We start from the raw sequence: 21,147 nt of genomic DNA on the forward strand, positions 1-21,147 counted from the left end.
CAGAGAAAGCAAATATTTGGGGCAAACCCCTTTTTGCAGATCAAAGATTAAATTCTTGCCTGGGCTGGGATTCCAAAGGAGTGATCATTTTGAGTTAGTCTGTGGTGGCTCTATGCCATCAAGAAGCTTTTTTAAAACTTCTCAAGAATTAATTACCTTGGAGACATTATTCGGAAGTGATTTGCATTGTTGCTTCTAGAGGTTTAGGATTTGAGAAAGGATACTGTCAGATTATCCCTTGAAGCTTGCATGGTACTTTGTGTTCATTGAACTTTATTGGGAGGTGTTAGTGGCACTTATTCTAGGGAGAAGTAAAGTCACAATGCGTTGCATTGTTATTATTTTACCATTATCTCAAGGTATCTTATGCTAAAGGTATAAGGCTCTGTTTTACTTAAATAATGTTGGAGCATAGGTAAAAAGAACCCAGATTCCTCCTTACCCAATATGCATATTCTCTTCCTCACCCCCCAGTGAAATAACCTATTCCAAATCATTAGCATATAAATGCTATTTGAGGCAAGCTACCCGCACTGTAACTTTTTCTAAATGTTTCATTGTTCAACATCATCCTATTAAATGTATTCTGGTTGTGATGCATTGCTGGCCTGTTTTCATTTGTCTTTATGTAAAGAGAATTAATGTTGTGTGCTATTTTGCTAGAAAAGTAGAAGGAACTAGATGAGTGAATTCTCTCTTGCTTTCACTTCCTACAGAGCAAGAATACTTTCACAGCCAGTTTTGAAAAATCACTTTGGTGACTCACTTATTATTTTATTTTTGACCCACCTCCACTAAGCTATGTAAACTAAAATTTCCCAAACTATCTGTTGTCTATTTATAGGAGAAATATTTTGTTTTCTGTTCATTCATAATTTATCTAGTGTCAATAAACCTCTGCTTACTATTAAAAGGAACTTATTCAATTACTTTTGTTGCCAACTTGATAAACATTAGGATAACATGTGCTTTGTTAATCTTCCAGAACCACCTGCTACCCATAATTTCCCCAGGAAGGCAGGCAGGGTCTTCAGTTTCAGATGGATAATGTGATCCCCAGCCTGTGTAGCTCATAACCAGGTTCTTCAACTCCTGCTGCCTAATTATTGATTCTTTGCCCAAATCTAGCCCATGAGCATTTCCATATTTTTGTTTCAAAGAAGCTGGAAGAAGTTCTCTAATATTTAACACATAAGAAAAGAATGAAGAAAAGATGGAAGAAATAGTATCTCCTCAAAAGTGTGATATCTTGTCAAGAATCTGAAAAAGAAAAGAATGTGGGAAAGGAATGATTGGCATTTGTGAGGCAGCTACTCCATCTGTTTGAAAATGGTCCTGTTGAAATGTTAAGATGGAAAATTCACTGGAGAGGGAGGTGCCAGAGGCCTGTTCCACTTTGGTAAAACTGTTGGTCTTGAAGAGAGCAGAAAGGTTTGAATGAGTGAAGCCATGGTGCCAGGCAGACCTTTTCCCTTTTGGGAGGAGACTGTTTTGCTATGTTCCTGGATCTCAATTATGAATGAAAAAAGATTAAATGTCGATAAAAAAGCAGAGAATTGCATGTTCAGTGCTTCCTGTCATATTAAAGAAAGGTTCACGGAAAACACAGGGAAGAAATATACTTCAGTGCTAAACGTAGTTGTGCTTGGATATAAGACCCGGTCTGATTTTAATATAAGACCGGGTCTGATTTTAATATAAGACCCGGTCTTATATTAATTTTTGCTCCAAAAGACGCATTAGAGCTGATGGTCCGGCTAGAACTTATTTTCGGGGAAACATGGTATGTGTGTGTCTGGTTATTTTCTGACTGCTCCTAGAATGGAATTTTTAAGAGAAGAGAGAACTCATTTGCCTTGTTTAGCACCATATGTCCAGAATCCAGCACAGTGCCCACCTGACCCATAATAAGTATTTGTTGAATGAAAGAATGAATTCCTTGTATATTGAGTATCTGCCATAGACCAGAAAATGGGTCAAACAAATAAGACATGGACGCTGTCCTTATGGTGTTTAAATCTAGAGAGGAAGAAAGGCATTCATCGGAGAACCCTGGGATAAGTATATTATTACAAACTGTGTTAAGTACTGTAGAGGAAAAGCAAAGTGTGGCATGAGAGCATATAACCATGGGGACCTGGGGATCTGAGCTGGTCTGGGTAGGTGGGCATGAGGGGGAGGGGAGTCTTATGGGTTTTTTGTTGTTTTTTTCTTTTTTTTTAATAATCAGGTAAGACAGCTTTTATTGTTGTTGTATTAGTTGTAGTTATCATGCTCCATACATTTGATATCATTTACCAGTTGTTTTTCTGATTGGGTGGTTAGCTTGATACCAACATGTAAGAAGATGTGAGAAGGAAAGCAACCAGAGTCTGGACATGCCATTGACCGAGTTTTTGCTGACCTCTGTGGTTGATTAGATTGTGATAATATTGCCAAGTGTGCAATAATACCAAGTTTTTATGTCATCAGTAATGTTGGAGAGTGCTTATATCCCTTTGTCAACAGACTGTGTTGTCAAACGTCTTTGACAATCTGATAGGTGAGAAAAGGTAGGTGAGAAAAGGGCATTTCTAAGGTGGTTTGGATGTGCATGTTTTTAAAACATAAGTGAAGTTAAACTTCTTTTCATTTGTGTAAAAAATAACGTGTTGTTTTGATTCTTGGATTATATCTGGATATATATTACTTCAAAATCTGGATTGAGAGTGGGTGGGGTATAAATGAAACACAATCAGCCATAAAGGATGCTGAAGCTGTGACAGCTACACAGGGTGGTTCTTTATCCCATTCTCTTTCCTTTGTTAACGTTTGGAAATTTCTATACTACAATGTTTACATAATGATTATTTTCTTTTTCAGTGAACTGTTCATTTTTCCAGTATGTTTTTTTTTATTGATTTGCAGAAACGTTTTATATATTAAGAAAATTAGTTCTTAGGTATTTATATTGCAATTCACACGCACCCCCCCCCTCCAGTTTTCCTTTTGACTTTATGATGTCTGATCATCAGACATTACTTTTTATTTTTATAAGTCTATATTTATCAGTTTTTTTTTTTTTTTTTATAGCTTCGGGTTTCCCCAGTCATAGATTATAAATAAAATTTCCCAAACTTTCTTCTAGGACATTCTTAATATTTATATTTTGATACATGTGGAGTCTGCAGGAGTGGCTACACTACATTTAAATAGATACCACTTATTATACTGGATCGTAATGGACTGTGTACCCCTTTTGGTTCTGCCTCCTTAAGTGTCTGTCATGTAGTTGATTGTCAGTGTTAGCTGAATGAGTGCTGAGTAATTCTAACACTGAATCATGCACTTTATAGTCATTGTGTTTTTCCAGGTTGGTATTTGCCTCATTTCCTTATTATTGTCCTCTGGTTTCTCAGTCTATGAAGGTTGTAGATTTGTAGGAATACATTGAATTATTGCCCTACGTGTTGAAAAAAATATATTTTAAAAATTCCGAATCCAGACCTTAGAAGGAGGGCAATCCAGACCTTGTAATAGGGGAGTGTTACCAAGTGGTTTTATCTAGGAGAAAGCCATAGACACAGGTGCCAAGCTTCGTTTTGCTGCATTAGAATGATGCAAAAATAATCGCAGTTTAAAAGGTTAAATATAAAAGCAAAAGCTGCAATTACATTTGCACCAACCTAAGACAAGTAGAGTATTTATGAAAAGAGAAACAAGTGAACTACTTCTCATGATTTCTTTGGAGCTGTGGCTAGAGTCAGGCCATGTGTTTCTTTCTCAGATAAATAACATTTCCTTTCATCTCTTCTTTTAAGTATCTGAAATGTAGGATTTTGTGGCACTGGTCATTTTATTTTAGAGAACAGTCATTTAGAGCAGCTCTGAAGCAAGGTCAAGCATGTGTCCTTGTGGCCTCCTGGAGCCGTTCCCCAGCCCTGCCTGGCACACCTGGACATGCTGGAATCAGGAAGGGCCGTGGTGTGATTTGGATGACTTGTTAATTTGAATCAAAGCAGGCGGGAAGCATAAATTTGACTCCAGTGATTATGATTCCATTTAATGAAATCTCTCCTTTTGATTACACGTATCAGTGAGAACTTGCTTTAACTACACCCAGCTATTAAATACTGAAGGGTATGAATAAGGTGAACTGGGGACATATAGAAGAAATTCCACTATTCCTCAACTAGACTATATCCCCTGTAGCTTTACTAAACTATTTTTAGAACAAATGAAAGAAATTAATTCTTTGCATATGGGACTTATTAACACCGATTGTTAACTAAAACATACAGTTCATTACCATGGAAAGTAGTACTGGTCCCAAACCTATGCATTTTCTAGTAAGACTTACGTAAATTAGTTGATGACAGTTTCCTAACATATAAGGTGAACTAGTAATGTCAGTGATGTTTACAGCCCTTTCGTAAACATGAGGTTGGATAGCTGTCTTTCTGATTGGATATTGTCCTTGGGCTGTAGTCTCTAGAGGAAGTGTGCTTGGCTGAATGGGCCAGCGATCTTACCATGTTTCCCCAAAAATAAGACTGGGTCTTATATTAATTTTTGCTCCAAAAGGCACATTAGGGCTTATGTTCAGGGAATGTCCTCCTGAAAAATCATGCTAGGGCTTATTTTCCGGTTAGGTCTTACTTTCTGGGAAACACAGTACTCAGTATTATGTTTCTCAAATCTTTGTTTTATATTGGTCAGAGTCCAAAACGAGCCTGCTCTTGGTTTCTCGTTTTGCATATGACAGCAGCTTCAAATTAGAGATTGGGTCAGTTAAGGGAATAATAGATCCAATCTGTTTCATGGGTTATTATCGATGACATTTAGTCGCCAGTGTTCATGCTGCCTGAGGGCCACTCCTCTCCTGCAGACAGTGGGAATAGCCTTAGGTCTTGCCTTTCTGGGCACTTGTTGTGTCATAATACACACGGGTAGCCGCTCGTCTTCAACCTAACACTGCATCGTTTTCAATGCAGAAATACACAAACACACATGTGTTTCAGAGGAAAATCTTCCCCTGGTGAAGCTTAGGAGTGGTATCAGATATGATTAAAGCACCTCTGTGTGTCTCAGGCCTCATTCCGTACGTTCTGGGCTCCTCCAGCTCCTGGCCCATCCCATTATCATGGTCTCTGACCAGACTGGACCACGAGTTCCTAGGAGGGGTGTTAACTTTGTGTTTGTAGCCTATTGAAGAGTGGGGCACATATTAAACGCCCAAGAAGTTTAACGAATAAATAAATAAGCCAAAGATGCAAAGAAGATAATGTATAATTTTTAATAAGAGGACTTTTTTTTTTTTTTGAAATCTCCGCGCTATTCACTGTAGGGTCTAAGGATCAGCAGTATCTGTGTCACTTGAGAGTTAGAAATGCCAATTACCCCTATAGTGGAGGGTGATTACATTGGAACCTCTGGGTGCTGGGGCCCACAGGAGTGTATATTTTAGATGATTCTTATGCATGTTAAAGTTTGCAAACACTTTATAACATCACAGGCACCTCAGAGTTTGCAGTTTTGTAGCATTTATGCTTTGTAAAGCAGTCTGCCATCTGGTGTCTCACCTGACTGAGCCTCTCTATTGCCTTCATCACAGGTAGGGGCATTATTAGTAATCCCAGATTTACCCAGGGAAATGTGAAAGCTGAAATAATTTGACAGTTCACAAAGCTCGGTGGTGGTGGCATGAAGAGTAGAAGTAGTCTCTTTCCACCACGTAAGTTTGCTTTCTGGCTCATCGAAAGATGATGTTCCAGACTCCTTTCCTGGGCCTGAGTTTGTTTTTCCTCAGGGCAGATTTGCTCTGACGTATTTCATTCTTCCACCTACATCCCCCATTGCGATCAATGGCAGACCTCTCAGTGGTAGGTGAACATGTTAAAAAGTCTGATCAGCAGCCACAAAGTAAATGGCTCTTAATTAGCTCAACTGATGATTTAGACACGGAAACGATTCCCCTCGAGATTATGTATATTGTTGTGTTAAGACCAATACACAACTGAGTACTAAGAATATACACCTAAAATCTTGACTTTTGTTGTCTCTGGGAAGTGAATTTATGGATACATTTTCTCTCGTTCTACTATGATGAAATATTACTTTTGGAATGGGGAAAGGCTCTTTCCCACCCTAGCTTTAGTGAGATATAGTTGACATAGAATATTGTGTAAGTTTAACATGTTAATTTGATATACTTCTATATTGCACATGCCACCATAGCATTAGCTAACACCTGCATAGCATTGCATATTGCATTTCTGTTTTGTGGTGAGGACTTTCAATCTGCTGTCTTAGCAACTTTCAGGTCTATAATACAGCATTATCGACTGTAATCACCGCGCTGTACGTTAGATCCCCAGAACTTACTCATCATGGAGTTGGAAGTTTGTCTTCTTTGACCACCATCTCCCCATTCCCTCCACTCCCCCAGTGCCTGGCAACCACCACTCTAGTCTCTATTTCTTTGTTTCTTTTTTAGTTTTTTTTTTTTAGATTACACATGTAAACCATGTCATGTGGTATTTGTTTTTCTCTGACTTATTTCGCATAGCATAATGCCCTCGAGGCCCATCCATGTTGGTGTAAGCCGTAGGATATCGTTCTTTCAGATGGCTGAGTAATAATGCATTGTATGTAGTATATGTCCCATGTTCCTACCCAGTCATCTGCTGATGGACACTTAGGTTGTTTCCTTACCTTGGCTGCGGTGAGTAATGCTGCAATGAACATGGGAGTGCAGGTATCTCTTTGAGATCTTGTTTTCATTTCCTTTGGATATCCATCCAGAAGTGGGACTGCCAACTCATTTCATAGTTCTGTTCTTACTTCTTTGAGGAACCTCCATACTGTTTTCCACAGTGGCTGTACCAGTTCACAGTTCCACCAACAGTGCACAAGGGACCCATTTCTCCATATCCTCACCAACACCGATCTCTTGTCTTTTTGATAATAGACATTCTAACATGTGTGGTGACATCTTGCGGTTTGATTTGCATCTCTCTGTTGATTCATGTTGAGCACCTTTTCATGTACCTTTTGGCCAATTTGTATGTCTTCTTTGGAGAAATGTCAATGCAGTTCTGCCCATTTTAAAATCAGATTGTGGATTTTTTTTTGTCGTCATTGCTGCTGTTTGTCTTTGAGTTTTGTGAGTTCTTTTTACATTTTGGATTATCAACCCCTTATCAGATATATGATTTGCAAATATGTTCTTACATTACTTTTCATTTTGTTGATGGTTTCTTTTGCTGTGCAAAAGCTGTTTAATTTGATGCAGTCCCACTTTTTCTCTTTGCTTTTGTTAAAATCCAAAAAATTATTGCCCAAACTGATGTCAAGGAGTTTACCCCTGTGTTTTCTTCTAAGAGATTTTTGGTTTCAGGTCTTACATTCAAGTATTTTATCCATTTTGAGTTGCTTTTTGTGCATGGTGTAAGATAGTCATTCAGGTTTATTCTTTTGCATGTGGCTGTCCAGTTTTCCCCACACCTTTTATTGAAGAGATTATCCTGGGAAAGGCTTAATGGAAGAATGACACTGATACTTTAATTAAAAGAAGAGGGCTGGCCTGGGTTTATTTTGTAATTGTGTTCACTCACTTGCAGCTTGTTAGAAGGAGACATTTACACAAAGTCACCTCTCTAGAATTCAGAAACTGAACGTGAGAGGCTGACTTGATAAGTGGGCAACTGACGCCGGAAGGAAATGATTACAGCCAGCACCCAACTCAGAGCTCTTATTTTTACTGTGTTTCCCTCTATACTGCTAATAGTTTTTTTCGTGTTCTTTTCATAGTACAGATGGAGAATTAGTCAGCACTCTTCAAATAGTAACTTCTTTTTACATGAATATTGTTATTAATAAGTGGTGAAACTTATCTCTTCCCCTTAAAAGTAGGTATTAGATAACCTTGAAGATTATGGGATCTGTGTCCTATTTGAAATGAAAAATACTAGCTCAGCCAAGCTTATTAGGAAAATGTGTGTGTGAGATAAAGGCATGTAAAACTACGACCATTTTGATGTGAAATGATTGATGATCAGTTTCTTTTAATTTTTCATATTAAACCTAAGCTCAGAGTGCAGTATTTTCTTATCTTCTAGAGCATAGCAGTAGCAGGGAAATAAATATTCTGAGGTTATTGTCTTTGTGTGTCAGTGGGAAATGCAGAACCCTGATATTCAAGTCTCAGCAGATAAGGAGGAGAACAGAATAGATTTCCTACCTTGTGTGTGTGCCTTTGCCTCCTGACCAGGTAAGACAGCTTCTTGGCTGCAGACCTGGGTTTTCCAGCCAAATGACTAATTCACGGTTTTCTGGGTGTTAAATTTAGATTCCAGTGGTTGTATCTCACCTTAAAAATTAAACGTTTTTCACTGCTCGAGGAGGTAGCTTTATGCCATACACATTTCTTGCCTTGTATAACTGTGACTTTTCCTTAACATTTTCCTTTTCTTACTCCTCTGCCTTTTTTCATGGTGGCACTTGAAGTTGAGACACACAAAGGATAGGTGCAGGTAGGAAGTTAGATGTTCTGGCTGCATAAGTGACATTTTACTTACAGCTATAAGAAGGCTGTTTTAAAAATTTGCCAGGTAAATTGGATGTATATTTAAAGAACAAATATTTCTTCATCTTGACACTTTATTATTTATTTATTTATTTTACATAAAACAGACTTTTTTACAGTATTGTTAAAGTTACCTCTGATTGCATGTATCTTTCAGCTTGTAACTATACTTTTGATTCTCATGAGTAGGTTGATAAGATTATCTTTTTGAGAGGATGGTTTTATGTACAATTTTTTTTATTGTGGTCTTCTAAAGCCAGTATTATAACCTACCAATATATTTCCTCACCATTTATTGCCTGTAATCAGGTCTCTACATCTGCCCTCTCCTGAGCTCATTTGTTTTATTCAACAAATACTCATTTATTGCCTATCGTCTTCTGGATATTATGACAAATACTAGAATACAGTGATAAATCAGATACAGTTCTCACCCTCGACCAGTTGACAGTCTAAAGAGGGAGAGGCAAGGAGTGGAGGAAAGGAGACTAGTTGGAGGGCTGTTTTAATCAGCCTCCTTGTCTACAAAATGAGGATATAAGTGGTACAGCAGGTCCACCAATAATGTTTTATTTGAAGTTTTGTTATAACGTTGATGAGATGCCTTAGGAGCTTCACTCTAGTTTATATCCATTAGCCTGTGGTAACACTGGTTCCGTTCTATGTCATTTCGCTTAATGTTGCAGAACCTCTCAGTGACATTAAGTGAGGACGTACTGCACCCTCCTCAGAGAGTTGTCCTGAGGGTGAGATGAGATGATACAAGTAAAGCATGACACAGGGCCTGGCCTGGCGTCATCTCACTTCAGCCTTACTGTTTGAGGACTCCCTTCCATTTTGACAGCTTTCGCTGCCAGCTGCATGCAGGATGCCCCAGGTTGGTCCCTAATCCTAGACTTCTCTTAATGCTGCCGCCCTACTTTGCTCATGAACTTGGGCACGAGCAGATTTGACTGATTGCTTTTTCCATTCTGGACATTGGGCCATATGTTAGGGTAAAGATGTGATTTCAGAGAAGCATAAACAGGAACTCTGTCCTCACTTTCTGGCCCAAGAGGCCGTGCATGTCACTCTTTTGTCACTTTTCACTGTCCACTGTGATCGTCTGTTTCTGTTTGGAGGGATTACAGAATCACAGAGGAATGAAGGAATTGGCTCTTATTTTGTGAATTAGGCCTCTTTTATGCAACAGAAACCCAATAACAACTAATTTAATTAAAGAGGGGTTTTATTGGAATGATACTGGTGTGTGTTATGAAATACAAGCGGAACTTTCCTAACCACGCCGAGGGATGGACAGGTGTGGGGATATCTGGAGTATCTCGTCTCTCCCTGTTTTAATTTCCTCTAGATGGTAACTGCTAAAGGCACTTAAATAACAATTTACTGTCACTTTGCGTTTGCTTTTTTTTTATTATACTTTCCCATACAGTTTTGCACTTAATTCTCACAGTCAATTTGTGATTAGGAAATTGTATTTGAGGAAATTTGTGTTTGTGGAACCAGAGATCTGGAACAGCCCCGTGGCATATTGAAAGTCTCCCTGTTTAGCAGAGAGCTGGTGTCAAATCTAGGTTTCTAATGACAGTCCTTCAGACTGACATGCATACCAGTTGCCATCTCAGGATCAATATTTCCTTTCACCAACTGTGATGTTGTATTGCATAACATCGTATACTATTTTGTGACTCTTGAACTAACCTGTGTGTGTGTGTGTGTGTGTGTGTGTGTGTGTGTGTGTGTGAAAGAGAGAGAGAGAGAGAGAGAGAGAGAGAGAGAGAGAGAGAATATGAATGTGTTATTTTCTTCTGAAGGGTAGTGATTGCAATTAATTGAAATTCTGTAAGTTTCTTAGGCTTATTATATGAGGCTTTCTCTTATTCAATTCAGTTTAAGGAGTCGTGTACTAATTTAATGATTTTTCCTGCTCTGTTATCTTTTAGATCAGTGGAGAAAATCTTGAGCCTTACAAGATTTAAGTAACTGAGCTAAATGTAATGTTTTATTTCTTTAATATTTGGTGGTGGGAGTGGAGTGGGGAATGATTTTAGTGGGGCTTTGTGTGTTTAGGTTATCCTGAGTACGTCTGCAGCTAAAGGCAAACCCTTGTTTTCTCAATCTAGCGTTGTGTGGGCAGTTGGAGAGTGTATGAACATATTTCAGTTTACTTCTGGTAGCTTTGAATTGGGCCAGAGTAGTGCAGATTTATGTGCTGTTTATGTGAGTGGTTCCTAATCTCTTCTATGCATTAGGGGAGAGTCGTCTTACCTTCTCCTTTTCATTTTTAAGGAGTGCGTATGTTGCTTGCCAAGTGTGCAATTGACTTTGGTTTCTCTTTCCTTATTAGCCATTCACTCCCCATCCCTCTGCTGAGTTTAGCTTCCAGAGCTCCTCGGAAACCTTCTTGCCAAGGTCACTGGAAGCTGTGAGTTGTAGATTGCTCTCTGGACCTTACCTGTCTTCTGTTTGGCCTTGGACTCTGTTGGTCCTCTCCTCTCCTTTGTCTTCTAAAAGTTTCCTTCCTGGCTTCTTTCTTCCCCCCTACTTACTTCCTATCCATTTTTTTCTGTGCTGCTCTTTCAGGCAATGCTGGCTCTGGACCTCACTTGCTTTCCTTTTTTCATACTCTGCATGTTATCCCTGAGTGATCTCCTTCTCTTAAATATTTCTCACTTTTTAAATTTCCGGTATCCATCACTCCCCTGAGTTCCAGACTTGCTATGCAAGTAATCAAAGTACATGACGCCTTAAATATATCAAATTCAGATCTAAACCCGACATCACTCCTTCAAAATGTCTACCTTTAATTTCCTCTGTCTCTTGGGAAAGGTAGCCATCTTCTTCAGAGTTGCTCACGCCGGAAACCCATACAAATGGGAGTCTGAGTCTCCTCTCTTTTCAACGTTGTGCTGTGACCTCGACTCGTTCTGTTCATTTTCTCATTTGATCCTTCTAGCAGTTCTGTGAGGATCCTAGAACAGGTATTAATTAATACTTTGATTTTACAGATGCGAACACTTGAAGAAGTTGAAAGATTGTTTTCATAATTAAAGGGTTAGGAATGATCAATGCCCAGAAAGAATGTGAATCTTGCTTTCCTTGCAAGTTTCTTACGTTAGAAGGAAAAACAAACAAACAATTGAACCAAAAGAGAAAAGCTAATGTCCTCTTGGTAGGAGGAATCGAAGGAATTGGCTTTCATAATACCTTACTTTTTGAGACAGCAGATTGCTTTTTTCAGTGCCCCATAAATTTTTTCTGCACTGTAGGTCAGCTGTTGGCCCTCCCTGTCCTCACTTGGAGCCACAGCTGATGGTTTTTTAAAAACCAGATATAGTGACATATAATTCACATGCTCTATAGTTCACCCATTGAAAGCATACAATTCAGTGGTTTTTAGTTTAGTCATAGAATTGTATAATTATTACCACTATCTAGTTCCAGAACATTTTTATCCCCTCACCCGGAACAAGTCCCACATATGCAATATCAGTCAATTCCCACCATCCTAAGTAACCACTAATGTATTTTCAGTTTATAAATTTTCATATTCTGTATATTTCATGTAATTAGATTATATATAATACAATATATAGTTTTCTGTGACTTTTCACTTAGCATAATGTTTTCAAGGTTCCTCCATGTTGTAGCGTGTGTCAGAACTTCAGTCCCTTTTATAGTCAAATAATATTCTGTTGTATAAATACACCACATTTTGTTTGCCCATTTATTGATGGACATTTGGATTGTTTCCACTTTTGCAATTTGACTATTTTACTATGACGAACAATGTTGCTGTGAGCATTTGTATGCAAGTTTTCGTGCACATGTATGTTTTCATTTCTCTTGGGTGTAGATCTGAGAATGGACTTGCTGGGTCCAGATAGTGATTCCGTGTTTAATGGTTTGAGGAACTGCCAAACTGTTTTCCAAGCAGCTGCACCATTTTACACCCCAACTAGTAATGTATGAGAGTTTCAATTTCTCTACATCTTCACCAACGCTTTTGATTGTGTGTCTTTCTGATTATAGCCATCCTGGTGGGTTGGAGTGCTAATTTATGGTTTTGGTTTGTATATATCTGATGGCTAATGTCGAACATCTTTTTATTTGCTTATTGGTCATTCATATGCTTTCTTTGGCGAAATGTACATTCAAGTCCTTTGTCCATTTTTAAATTCAGTTATTTGTCTTTTTATTTCGAGTTGTAAGAATTCTTTAGATATTCTAAATACAGATCCTTGATCAGATTTGTGAATTCCAAATATTTTCTCTCATTTTGTGTGTTGTGTTTTCACTGTCTTGATGGTATCATTTGCAGGACAGAAGTTTTACATTTTGATGTCAAAAATGCAAGTTTATGAATAGTGTCCTGATTGTGTGACGATAGCACTAAAGGAGGTCCCTCTCTTGGAAATGGGTGGGTGTTTCACAGTCGGCAGAGCTGAAGATAGGATCTCAGCACTTCCGGCCTGTCTCTTGTCCCCTCTCTTCCCCATGCAGTCTTTCCTGTGGCTCTGATGGTCACACTACAGCAGGCCTGTGTTGGCCTTGGTGACAGAAGCTGGTGCTCGGTCAGCATTTTATCAGGGGATTGCTGTTTCTGTGACGTTCACAGATACCCTGGCTCTCATCTTACACCTCAGTTCCCTGCTGGTTCTCACTGCCCCGATGGCTGAATCTCTCTTGTCCTCAAGTGGCAGGCACGGTGTGTAGTCCTGAGCTTGGTGGCTCAGAAGCAACCAGATGTCACTCCTCCTTTCAGAGGAGCCACTTCTCTTCCAGGTTTTCTGCTCCATTGCTGGTGTGCAGGCCTGCGCCTTGAACTTCATGCCATTGGGAAGCTGGGCTGCAGTGGGACTCAGGTTTCTGAATGTCATGGACCAATGTGGTTTCACAAAATGTTAGAGTAGAACATAAGGTTATTAAGTGTTAATTCTGTTAAGTAGGTACATTTGGCGATGTAACTGCCATCATGAGAGGAAGTAACAGATTTTCCTGTCAAGAGTGTACAAAAAAATATCAAATTAAATAAATTTACCTTTGTGAAACGTCAATATATGGTCCTATTTTTATTTTGCTACGTACCACTGAAAAAGACATTATGGTCTGTGGATTGATATTTGGGAACCACAGGCTTCCACACTCAGCATAAATCTTTATGTGAAAAGTAAGACCTTCACTTTATCAGGTGTTTACTCTGTGATGCTATATTATACAAATTATTTCCTTGCCCTGAGTTAACTGTTTTGGCTGTTATGTTGTTAGACACACCTTCCCTGTACTTTATCATTCTCTCTGCTGATGTTTGAGTAGTTCTCCAATAACATAGATGAAAAAGAATTGTTTTAGGTATATATGAATATGAATTCCCCTTAAAAAGATGAAAAAGAAAATCATCATTCAAGAGGTAGGATAGCTCTTAGTTACAAATCCAATGTGTAAATTCTGGATTATGTATATTCTGGACTGGGAGTACTACATAAATTTTTATTGATTCTGTCTCATGTAAATGAAACTGTCAAATAGATATTAGGGTTTTATCATAAGATAGTTATTGGCTGTCACACTGGCACATTAATTTTAATAATTGGGCAGTAAAAAAGCCAGAGCAATAGATAATATGCTATATGTTTAGATGAGATTGTAGTCATAACCTCTTATTTATGGTAAGGAGATCTTGTTAACTGACACTGCTGAGAAGCTCTTTTGCTTTCCTTTTCTACTTTCCAGGTTGGTTTATCAGTCTATTTAGGAACTATGAGCTGAGAGCCACACAATATGCAATAAAGGTCACATTCCAGAATGTTCTCTACCTGTTCACGGTATACACATTAAATCCATTCAGCAAAATTTACTGGTCGCTGTTCTAAGTGCTCTTCAGTGTAGAGATGAATAAGCAGTGTCTACACTGGAAAACTAATACTGGGGAAGGGAGGGAAAAGAGTCTGTCTATAAATGGATGGGACTCCCATTGATTGAATCACATATGTAGCCGCCTGGGGTTCAGTTCCTTAAACGCGGGATGAAATGCTATAGACGTTCAGAGAAGGAACACAAGATTCTGAGCCTGGGAGGCTCAGTGGTAGAGGAGTTCCTTTGCTTCCATGACATAAAGCTCCGAGCTGTCTCTGAATATACACCTGCTTTCTAGAACTAAGGCGAGCGGTTCTCACCCGAGGGTGGCTAACTGCACTGACGTGGAAATCAGCGTTGCTTCTAGGCCCAGCTGCCTTGCAGCCTCATTTTGTGTCCTTGAGTCTATCAGATTGATGTAATAATATGTGGCCAGCATCTCTCACTATGAAAAATGAGATCATGCGGATGACTAAGCTGTTCCCTGTCGTGAACATCAGATTGCTTGGCAGGGGTGTATTTTTTTTTTTCAGGCAACCTGGGCCATGCATTTGAACGGTAGTGAGCCCAGCTGCCCACAACTAAAAGGATTAGGATCCTTACCAAAGTGCCCAATGCATGGCCAGGGAATAGCATGTTCTGTGTAACATCTGAACAGTTGTCTGAAAAATTGCCTGAATTCCTTGGAGAAACTGTCTATATGAATACAGGATAGTGGTATTGTAATCATTAAAATATGTTAAGAAGGACACACATGGTTACTGAGCTGCACACTGCTGGTTTAGAGACTTGACAGTTGATTTTAAAATTCTTCCATCCTTTCTATTTTATAGCAGAGGAAAGTGAGGCATAGATAAGTTTTCCAAAGTTGCTCTGATCCTACGACTGTTTGCAATCAAACCTGTTGAAATCGATTGTTGTGCTGTTTACACTGTCGTGTGCTACTTCCCTTTAGTTGGGTGGTTTTCTGGCAGGCCAGTGGAAATCATCTTTGTGTGTACGTGTTTGTGTGTTACTTACTTGTTTTGTTTTGTTTTTTTTTGGTTTTCTTTCCTTTCGGCTAGGTTACTTCTAGAACTGCTGGAGTTGCTCTTTGACAAGTTCAATGCTGTAGCCACCACACACTCTCTGGTCCTGGGGCACCTACAGGATACTACCTTGACTCCACCGACTCAGCAGGAAGATGTCAAATTGTACGACATGGCCGATGTGTGGGTGAAGATCCAAGATGTCCTCCGGGTAAGGTCCTTTCTCCAAAGGATGCCATCTTGATTCAGCGTAACAGGTTAGAACAACACCAGAAAAAGCAGCCACCTAGAATATTCCCCTCATCTAATAAGCAGAGTGAAAATGGAATATTTCTATTTAAAGGCAAGGCTGTTGATCTCATGGACTTCTATCACCTTCAAAAGACCTTTTAACAAACTTGTTTTGCCAGGCTTTAAAATTAGAAGGAGCTTTTCAATATATAGCAATCAGGAATGTACAGTGTCTGGCTTTTGGTTATAAGATACTTTACTTCACTGGAAGTAGGCATATTTTAAGGTAACCAATATTAAAATGTTCTTAAACACTGTTTCATAAAAGTATACTTGTATGTCGCTTAATTTTTTGACCATTTTCCTACAGTCAACTCTTGCATACTTTGGAGTAAGTGACTGGTCAAGAGCTTATTTTGAGATGAGAGTAAATCTATAAGTATGAATGTATCATTTTGATTGATTTGTTTAAGATCAGAGGGATGATATCACTGTTTGGTATGATGCTGCAGAGATGGTATTTAGAAATGTTATTATATTTTCTCTCCATGTGCCAGGAAAATAAATTTGACTTGGCCAGATGAAAATTAGAAATACAGTTCAGAGACAGCTGAAATAAATTTGACATAGCTAAATAGAAATGTCTTGGTTAAATAGTACCTACTAATATGAAAAAAAAAGTATATGTAGGGAATTGAAAAAAATGTAACTGTAGGAATGAAATTACTTGCATGGCAAATAGGAGTCTTGCAGGAATAAATAAATCATGAATGGAAGTTGTAGTTAGTTTTTAAGAGTATAGACACGTTCCTGGTGGACTGAATGATTGATTCTTGGTTATTCATTCTGTAGACATTTTTTGGGGGGCTACAGTCTGTGTGCTTTATTGATGGTTCAATAGAAAGAATATGGATTGCAAGTATATTCCCTGAAGTTCTTTTTGCCACTATGTCAATTGCTATAAGTCCATAGCAGGTATTGTGTATTGAATAAAATATCTTTATTGTTTCAAAGCTGGTTATTTAACATTTAACACTTTATATCTTGGTTTGCTAATCTGTCATATAGAAATAATACGTGCCTTTCATGGTATATGTTCATGCTAAGGATGAAATACGTGTATAATAGATTTTAAAGCTATTTCAAAAATAGTTAGAATTAGGGACCTCATCTGCAGGCCATGATGAAGTACCTCTTGCTATAAGCAGCCCTAAAACTGGATGGCTCCGGCTATCAGCACAGTCAGCTGAGAGCAGAGGACATGCGAGGCGAGCTCCACAGTCGTTCCAGCTGCTTCCTTGGGACTGCTTTCCACACTGTGGCATAATGAAGCCTAAACATAGAGCAGCAGACTCTCTAAGCAGAGATCCGAAGTCAGAGATGTGGAGGCAGCTGGAATCTGTGGGTTAGGATACTGGAGAAGAAGGACTGCACTGAGAAGAAGCCCCAGAAATCTGGCAAGAGTGCCCTTGAGCCTTTGTTCAACACGAAGCTGATGTGCACGCCACGGGGCCTATTAGAAAAGAGCTACTGAGGGGCTGGGAGCTGAACGGAGGTTCCAGAAGTTGCCAAATGTTTGGAAATACTGGATTTCAGACCACTCAGTGTGGGCAGAACTTGTTGAACATCCTATGTTTATGATACGACCTCAGAGAGGTTATGCCTTAGAAATTAGGACGTCCTAGTTGCAGAGTAAGGGTTGCTCTAGATCTCACATAACAAAGCCCCAAACCAAGTCTCTGTGGTATCAGCCCCATGTACCTGTATATTAAATCCCTGCCAGAACGAAACTCACTGTAAGGTAAGACAGTATAATCCAGAGTCCCAATAACAAAGCATCCATAATGTCCAGCATACACCTGTTATACTTGTGAAAAGGCAGTTATGTGACTCATAACAGAGCTTTCAAAAAGTTGATAAAATCTGAAATGAAAAGTTCACCAGACAGATTTAGCAGCAAATTACCTACTGTAGAAGAAAGAATCAGAGAACTTGAAGATAAATCAGTTGAAATTATCTATGCTGACGCCCAGGGGAAAATAGACAAAAGAAAAATGAACAAAGCCGTAATTTCCTATGGGACAATATCATGAAGCCTAACATTTGTGTAGTTGTAGGTACAGCAGAAGAGGGGAGAGAGAGATTGGGGCAAAAAATTATGGAAGAAACAATGACCCAAAATTTCTGAATTTGTTGGGGAACATAAATCCGCAGATCCAGGTAGCTCAACAAATCTGAAACAAGCTTAACGTAAAGAAAAACCTAGACACTTCATCATCAGGTAGCTGAAAACAAATCTTAAAGATAGCCAGATGAAAAAAGACACATTCCTAGTGAAGAAAATTTTCACTAACTTCTCATGAGAAGCAAAACAAGCCAGAAATCGATGGCTGGCACTTTGAAAGTGCTGGAAAATACAAAAAATGTCAGTCTGGAATTTTATATCCACTGAGAATAGCCTTTCAAATGAAGGTAAAATACAGGCATTTTGAGATGGACTAAAGCTGAAAGAATTTGTCACCTCTAGGCCTGGACTTCAAGAAATGTTGTAGTTTTTTCAAGTGAAAGGAATGTTATACCAGATAGTACCCATCTCTAGGAAAATTTAGAGGGCCAGAAGTAAAGACTAACAATATAATACATTTCTCATTGTTTAATTTCTGTTTAAAGCAAATAATAATAATAATATTTGTGGGTTTTATAGTATATTTAGAAGTAAAATGTGTGACAGTAATTGCACAAAAGACGGGAGAAAGGTCAATGAAACTGCACTGTTCGAAGTGTCTTGCATTATACAGGCATACCTCAGAGCTATTGCAGGTTCAGTTCCAGACCACCACAGTGAAGTGAGTATTGCAGTAAGTAAAGCGAGGCCTAATCTTCTTGCTATTGGAGAATCTTGCCTTCAATTTTTTAAAAAAACGTAACACCTGTGAAGCTCAACAGAGTAAAGTGCAATAAAACGAGGTATGCCTGTTTGTGAAGGGGTATGATCGTTAAGGTAAACTGTGGTAAGTTCAGGATGCGTACGCCAGAGCAAACATTAAAGTTGTAAAGTAGATGTATTTTACAAAAGTTTGTAAAGGGGATAAAATTGAGTAGTGGATAAATGATTAATCCAAAAGAAAGCAGGAGAGGAAGAAAAAAAGAATAAAAAAGGAAAGACAAAGAATAAGAAAAATAGGTTGACTGGAAAACAAGTAGCAAGATGTTAGACTTTGACCAGCTGCATAAATAATTATAGTAAATGTAAATGAATGAAACATTTCAATTAAAGGGCAGAGTTTGTCAGATTGGTTTTAAAACAATGAAAAATAAGACCAAACCATCCTGCTATGAGATACATTTTATGTTATTTATTACTTTTTAATTTTTAAATTGCAAACTTTTACAAAGGTTGTAACAATAAGAACAGTACAATGGGCATCTGTGTACCTCTTTATTTAGATTCAGTTATTGTTAACAGATTGTTACTTTATCAGTGGTTTTCAAAGGGTGATTTGAGGATCCAACTTCATATTATGGAATGAGATATTTGTTTGTTTATTTAAGCAGCTTAATTGAGATATAATTTCATACCCTAAGATTCACTTGTTTAAAGTATAGACTTCAATGGTTTTTAGTATTTATGGAGTTGTGCAACCATTATCATGATAGGATTTTAGAACATTTTCATTATCCTAAAAAGAAACTCTATATCCGTTAGCAGTCATGTTTTCCATTTCCCACTCCCTTCACCCCCAGGATGTGTTTAAGACACCAAAGAGCTATCACTTGTGTTACACCTCTGTGACTTATAGTCCCCAAATACTACACTTGGCAATACTATTGTTATTTCATGTTAATGAATATGTACACCATTGGCATAAGCTATTTGACAGACAAAGAACATAACACTAAAACTTATCTAATAGTGCAAGGTGTGAGGTCTACCAAAGAAATAACATTACATTTCACATATTGTGTTTAATTGGTTTGAGGTCAAGGTATGGTGGTGTTCTTTGCCTTCCTCCTTTCTCTTCTTCCATTTTTCTCCCTCTCTTACCGATCTACTTTTCTGCCCCATCTTTTTTCCCCCTTATATATATTTTAGAATGACCTTAGTCATGACTTGAGTTATATGGTTGATTGTTTCTTAACTATATTTTCTACTCTTCGTTATTAGTAATGCACAGATTTGAGAATAAAACTTTTTTGAATAAGAGATTCATCTAAATATTTTAAATGGTAATTGTACAGTAAAAATTGTTATACAACTTTTGAATTGTTTTTTTGGTTCCTGTATTTTCCAGTTCCCTCAAAATTCTTTCAGGCTACAGATTACTGAGTAATATTAGGCTATATACCCATCAATAAACTGGATATGCAGTGGCACAGACACACAAATGAATGCAAGAATGGCAGTTGGCACCAAGAGTCATGTATCTGAGACCTGTGGAATGGACCAAGAAAGGTTTTGAAGGTTGATGATGAGCCCATCCTGGGAGGATTCACAGAGACAGCGGAGTGGGGATGGCACTGCAGCTAGGTGGTGGGATGACCAAGGCGATGATGCTGCTGTAAGCGGCAACAAAAGGAACGAGTGTTCGAGGATATTCAGGGGGAACTTAAGAAGAATCATGGGTTAGCTGTAACTACGAGTGTATTTTGTGGACTAGGAGATCAGTTTGGCTAGGGAGATCGAGGTGTAGGTTGTGGAAGACCTAGTGTCATCTAAGAGGTTTGTTTGTGATTTATCTTTAGGCTAATTTTTTCTGAAGCTGGATATATATTAGATTTATCTAGGGATTGATTCCTAGCCCCATTGTAGATCTCCTAAATGAGAATCTCTTCGGCGAGGACTGGATTCTTTGGGGTTTTTTTAAGCCCCTAAGATGATTCCAATATGTTGGTTTATGATCCTATAATTGCGAACCAGTGTTTGGGCCAGTGTTTCTCAAAATATGTTTCCTAGACCAGCAGCATCAGTGTTACCTGGGAACATGTTAAACATGCAAACTTTTATCCCTACCTCAGCCTTAGCCAATCAGAAACTCTAGGGGTGGGGCCATACAATCTGTGTTATGACAAGCCCATCAGGTGATTTGTATGCATGGTGAAGTTTGAGGAGCTTTCTTTTTGGTAATATTGGACCTTTGAGTATTTTGACTGGGGTGTAATGAAAATGAAGAATTCACATGGTAGCAGTGAAAAGGAATAACTGGAGAGGATGGAGACTAAGGAAGGGAAACTATTTTCTAGGCTAATGGAGAATCTGGATTATATTATTTGATGTATTGTCTAATAGTGAAATAAACAAAAGAGACTTTCATGGGACATGGTAAAGGAAACAAAGAAGAGAGGTCAGGATTTGTAAACTTTTTAGGAGTCTTTTATCTGTAAAACCATGTCGTCAACATGTTAGCCTGGTTTGCAATGTAACAGCTGTTTTAATGATAGTTGAGTGTTAAATTATTGGGGCTGACT

At 38.4% G+C, this 21,147-nt stretch overlaps 1 protein-coding gene across 1 annotated transcript in view; it reads left to right on the top strand.

The window, feature by feature from the left end:
- The window catches only part of EXOC4 (exocyst complex component 4), a 644,300-nt gene that overhangs the window by 76,069 nt on the left and 547,084 nt on the right, over positions 1-21,147 (top strand). The window contains exon 7 of the mRNA XM_081038731.1: positions 15,487-15,661. Within this exon, the coding sequence (XP_080894857.1) occupies positions 15,487-15,661 (175 nt within the window). The remainder of the gene's footprint in view (positions 1-15,486; positions 15,662-21,147) is intronic.

This window comes from Rhinolophus hipposideros (assembly GCF_964194185.1).
Source record: "Rhinolophus hipposideros genome assembly, chromosome: 25".
NCBI classification, from domain to species: domain Eukaryota; kingdom Metazoa; phylum Chordata; class Mammalia; order Chiroptera; family Rhinolophidae; genus Rhinolophus; species Rhinolophus hipposideros.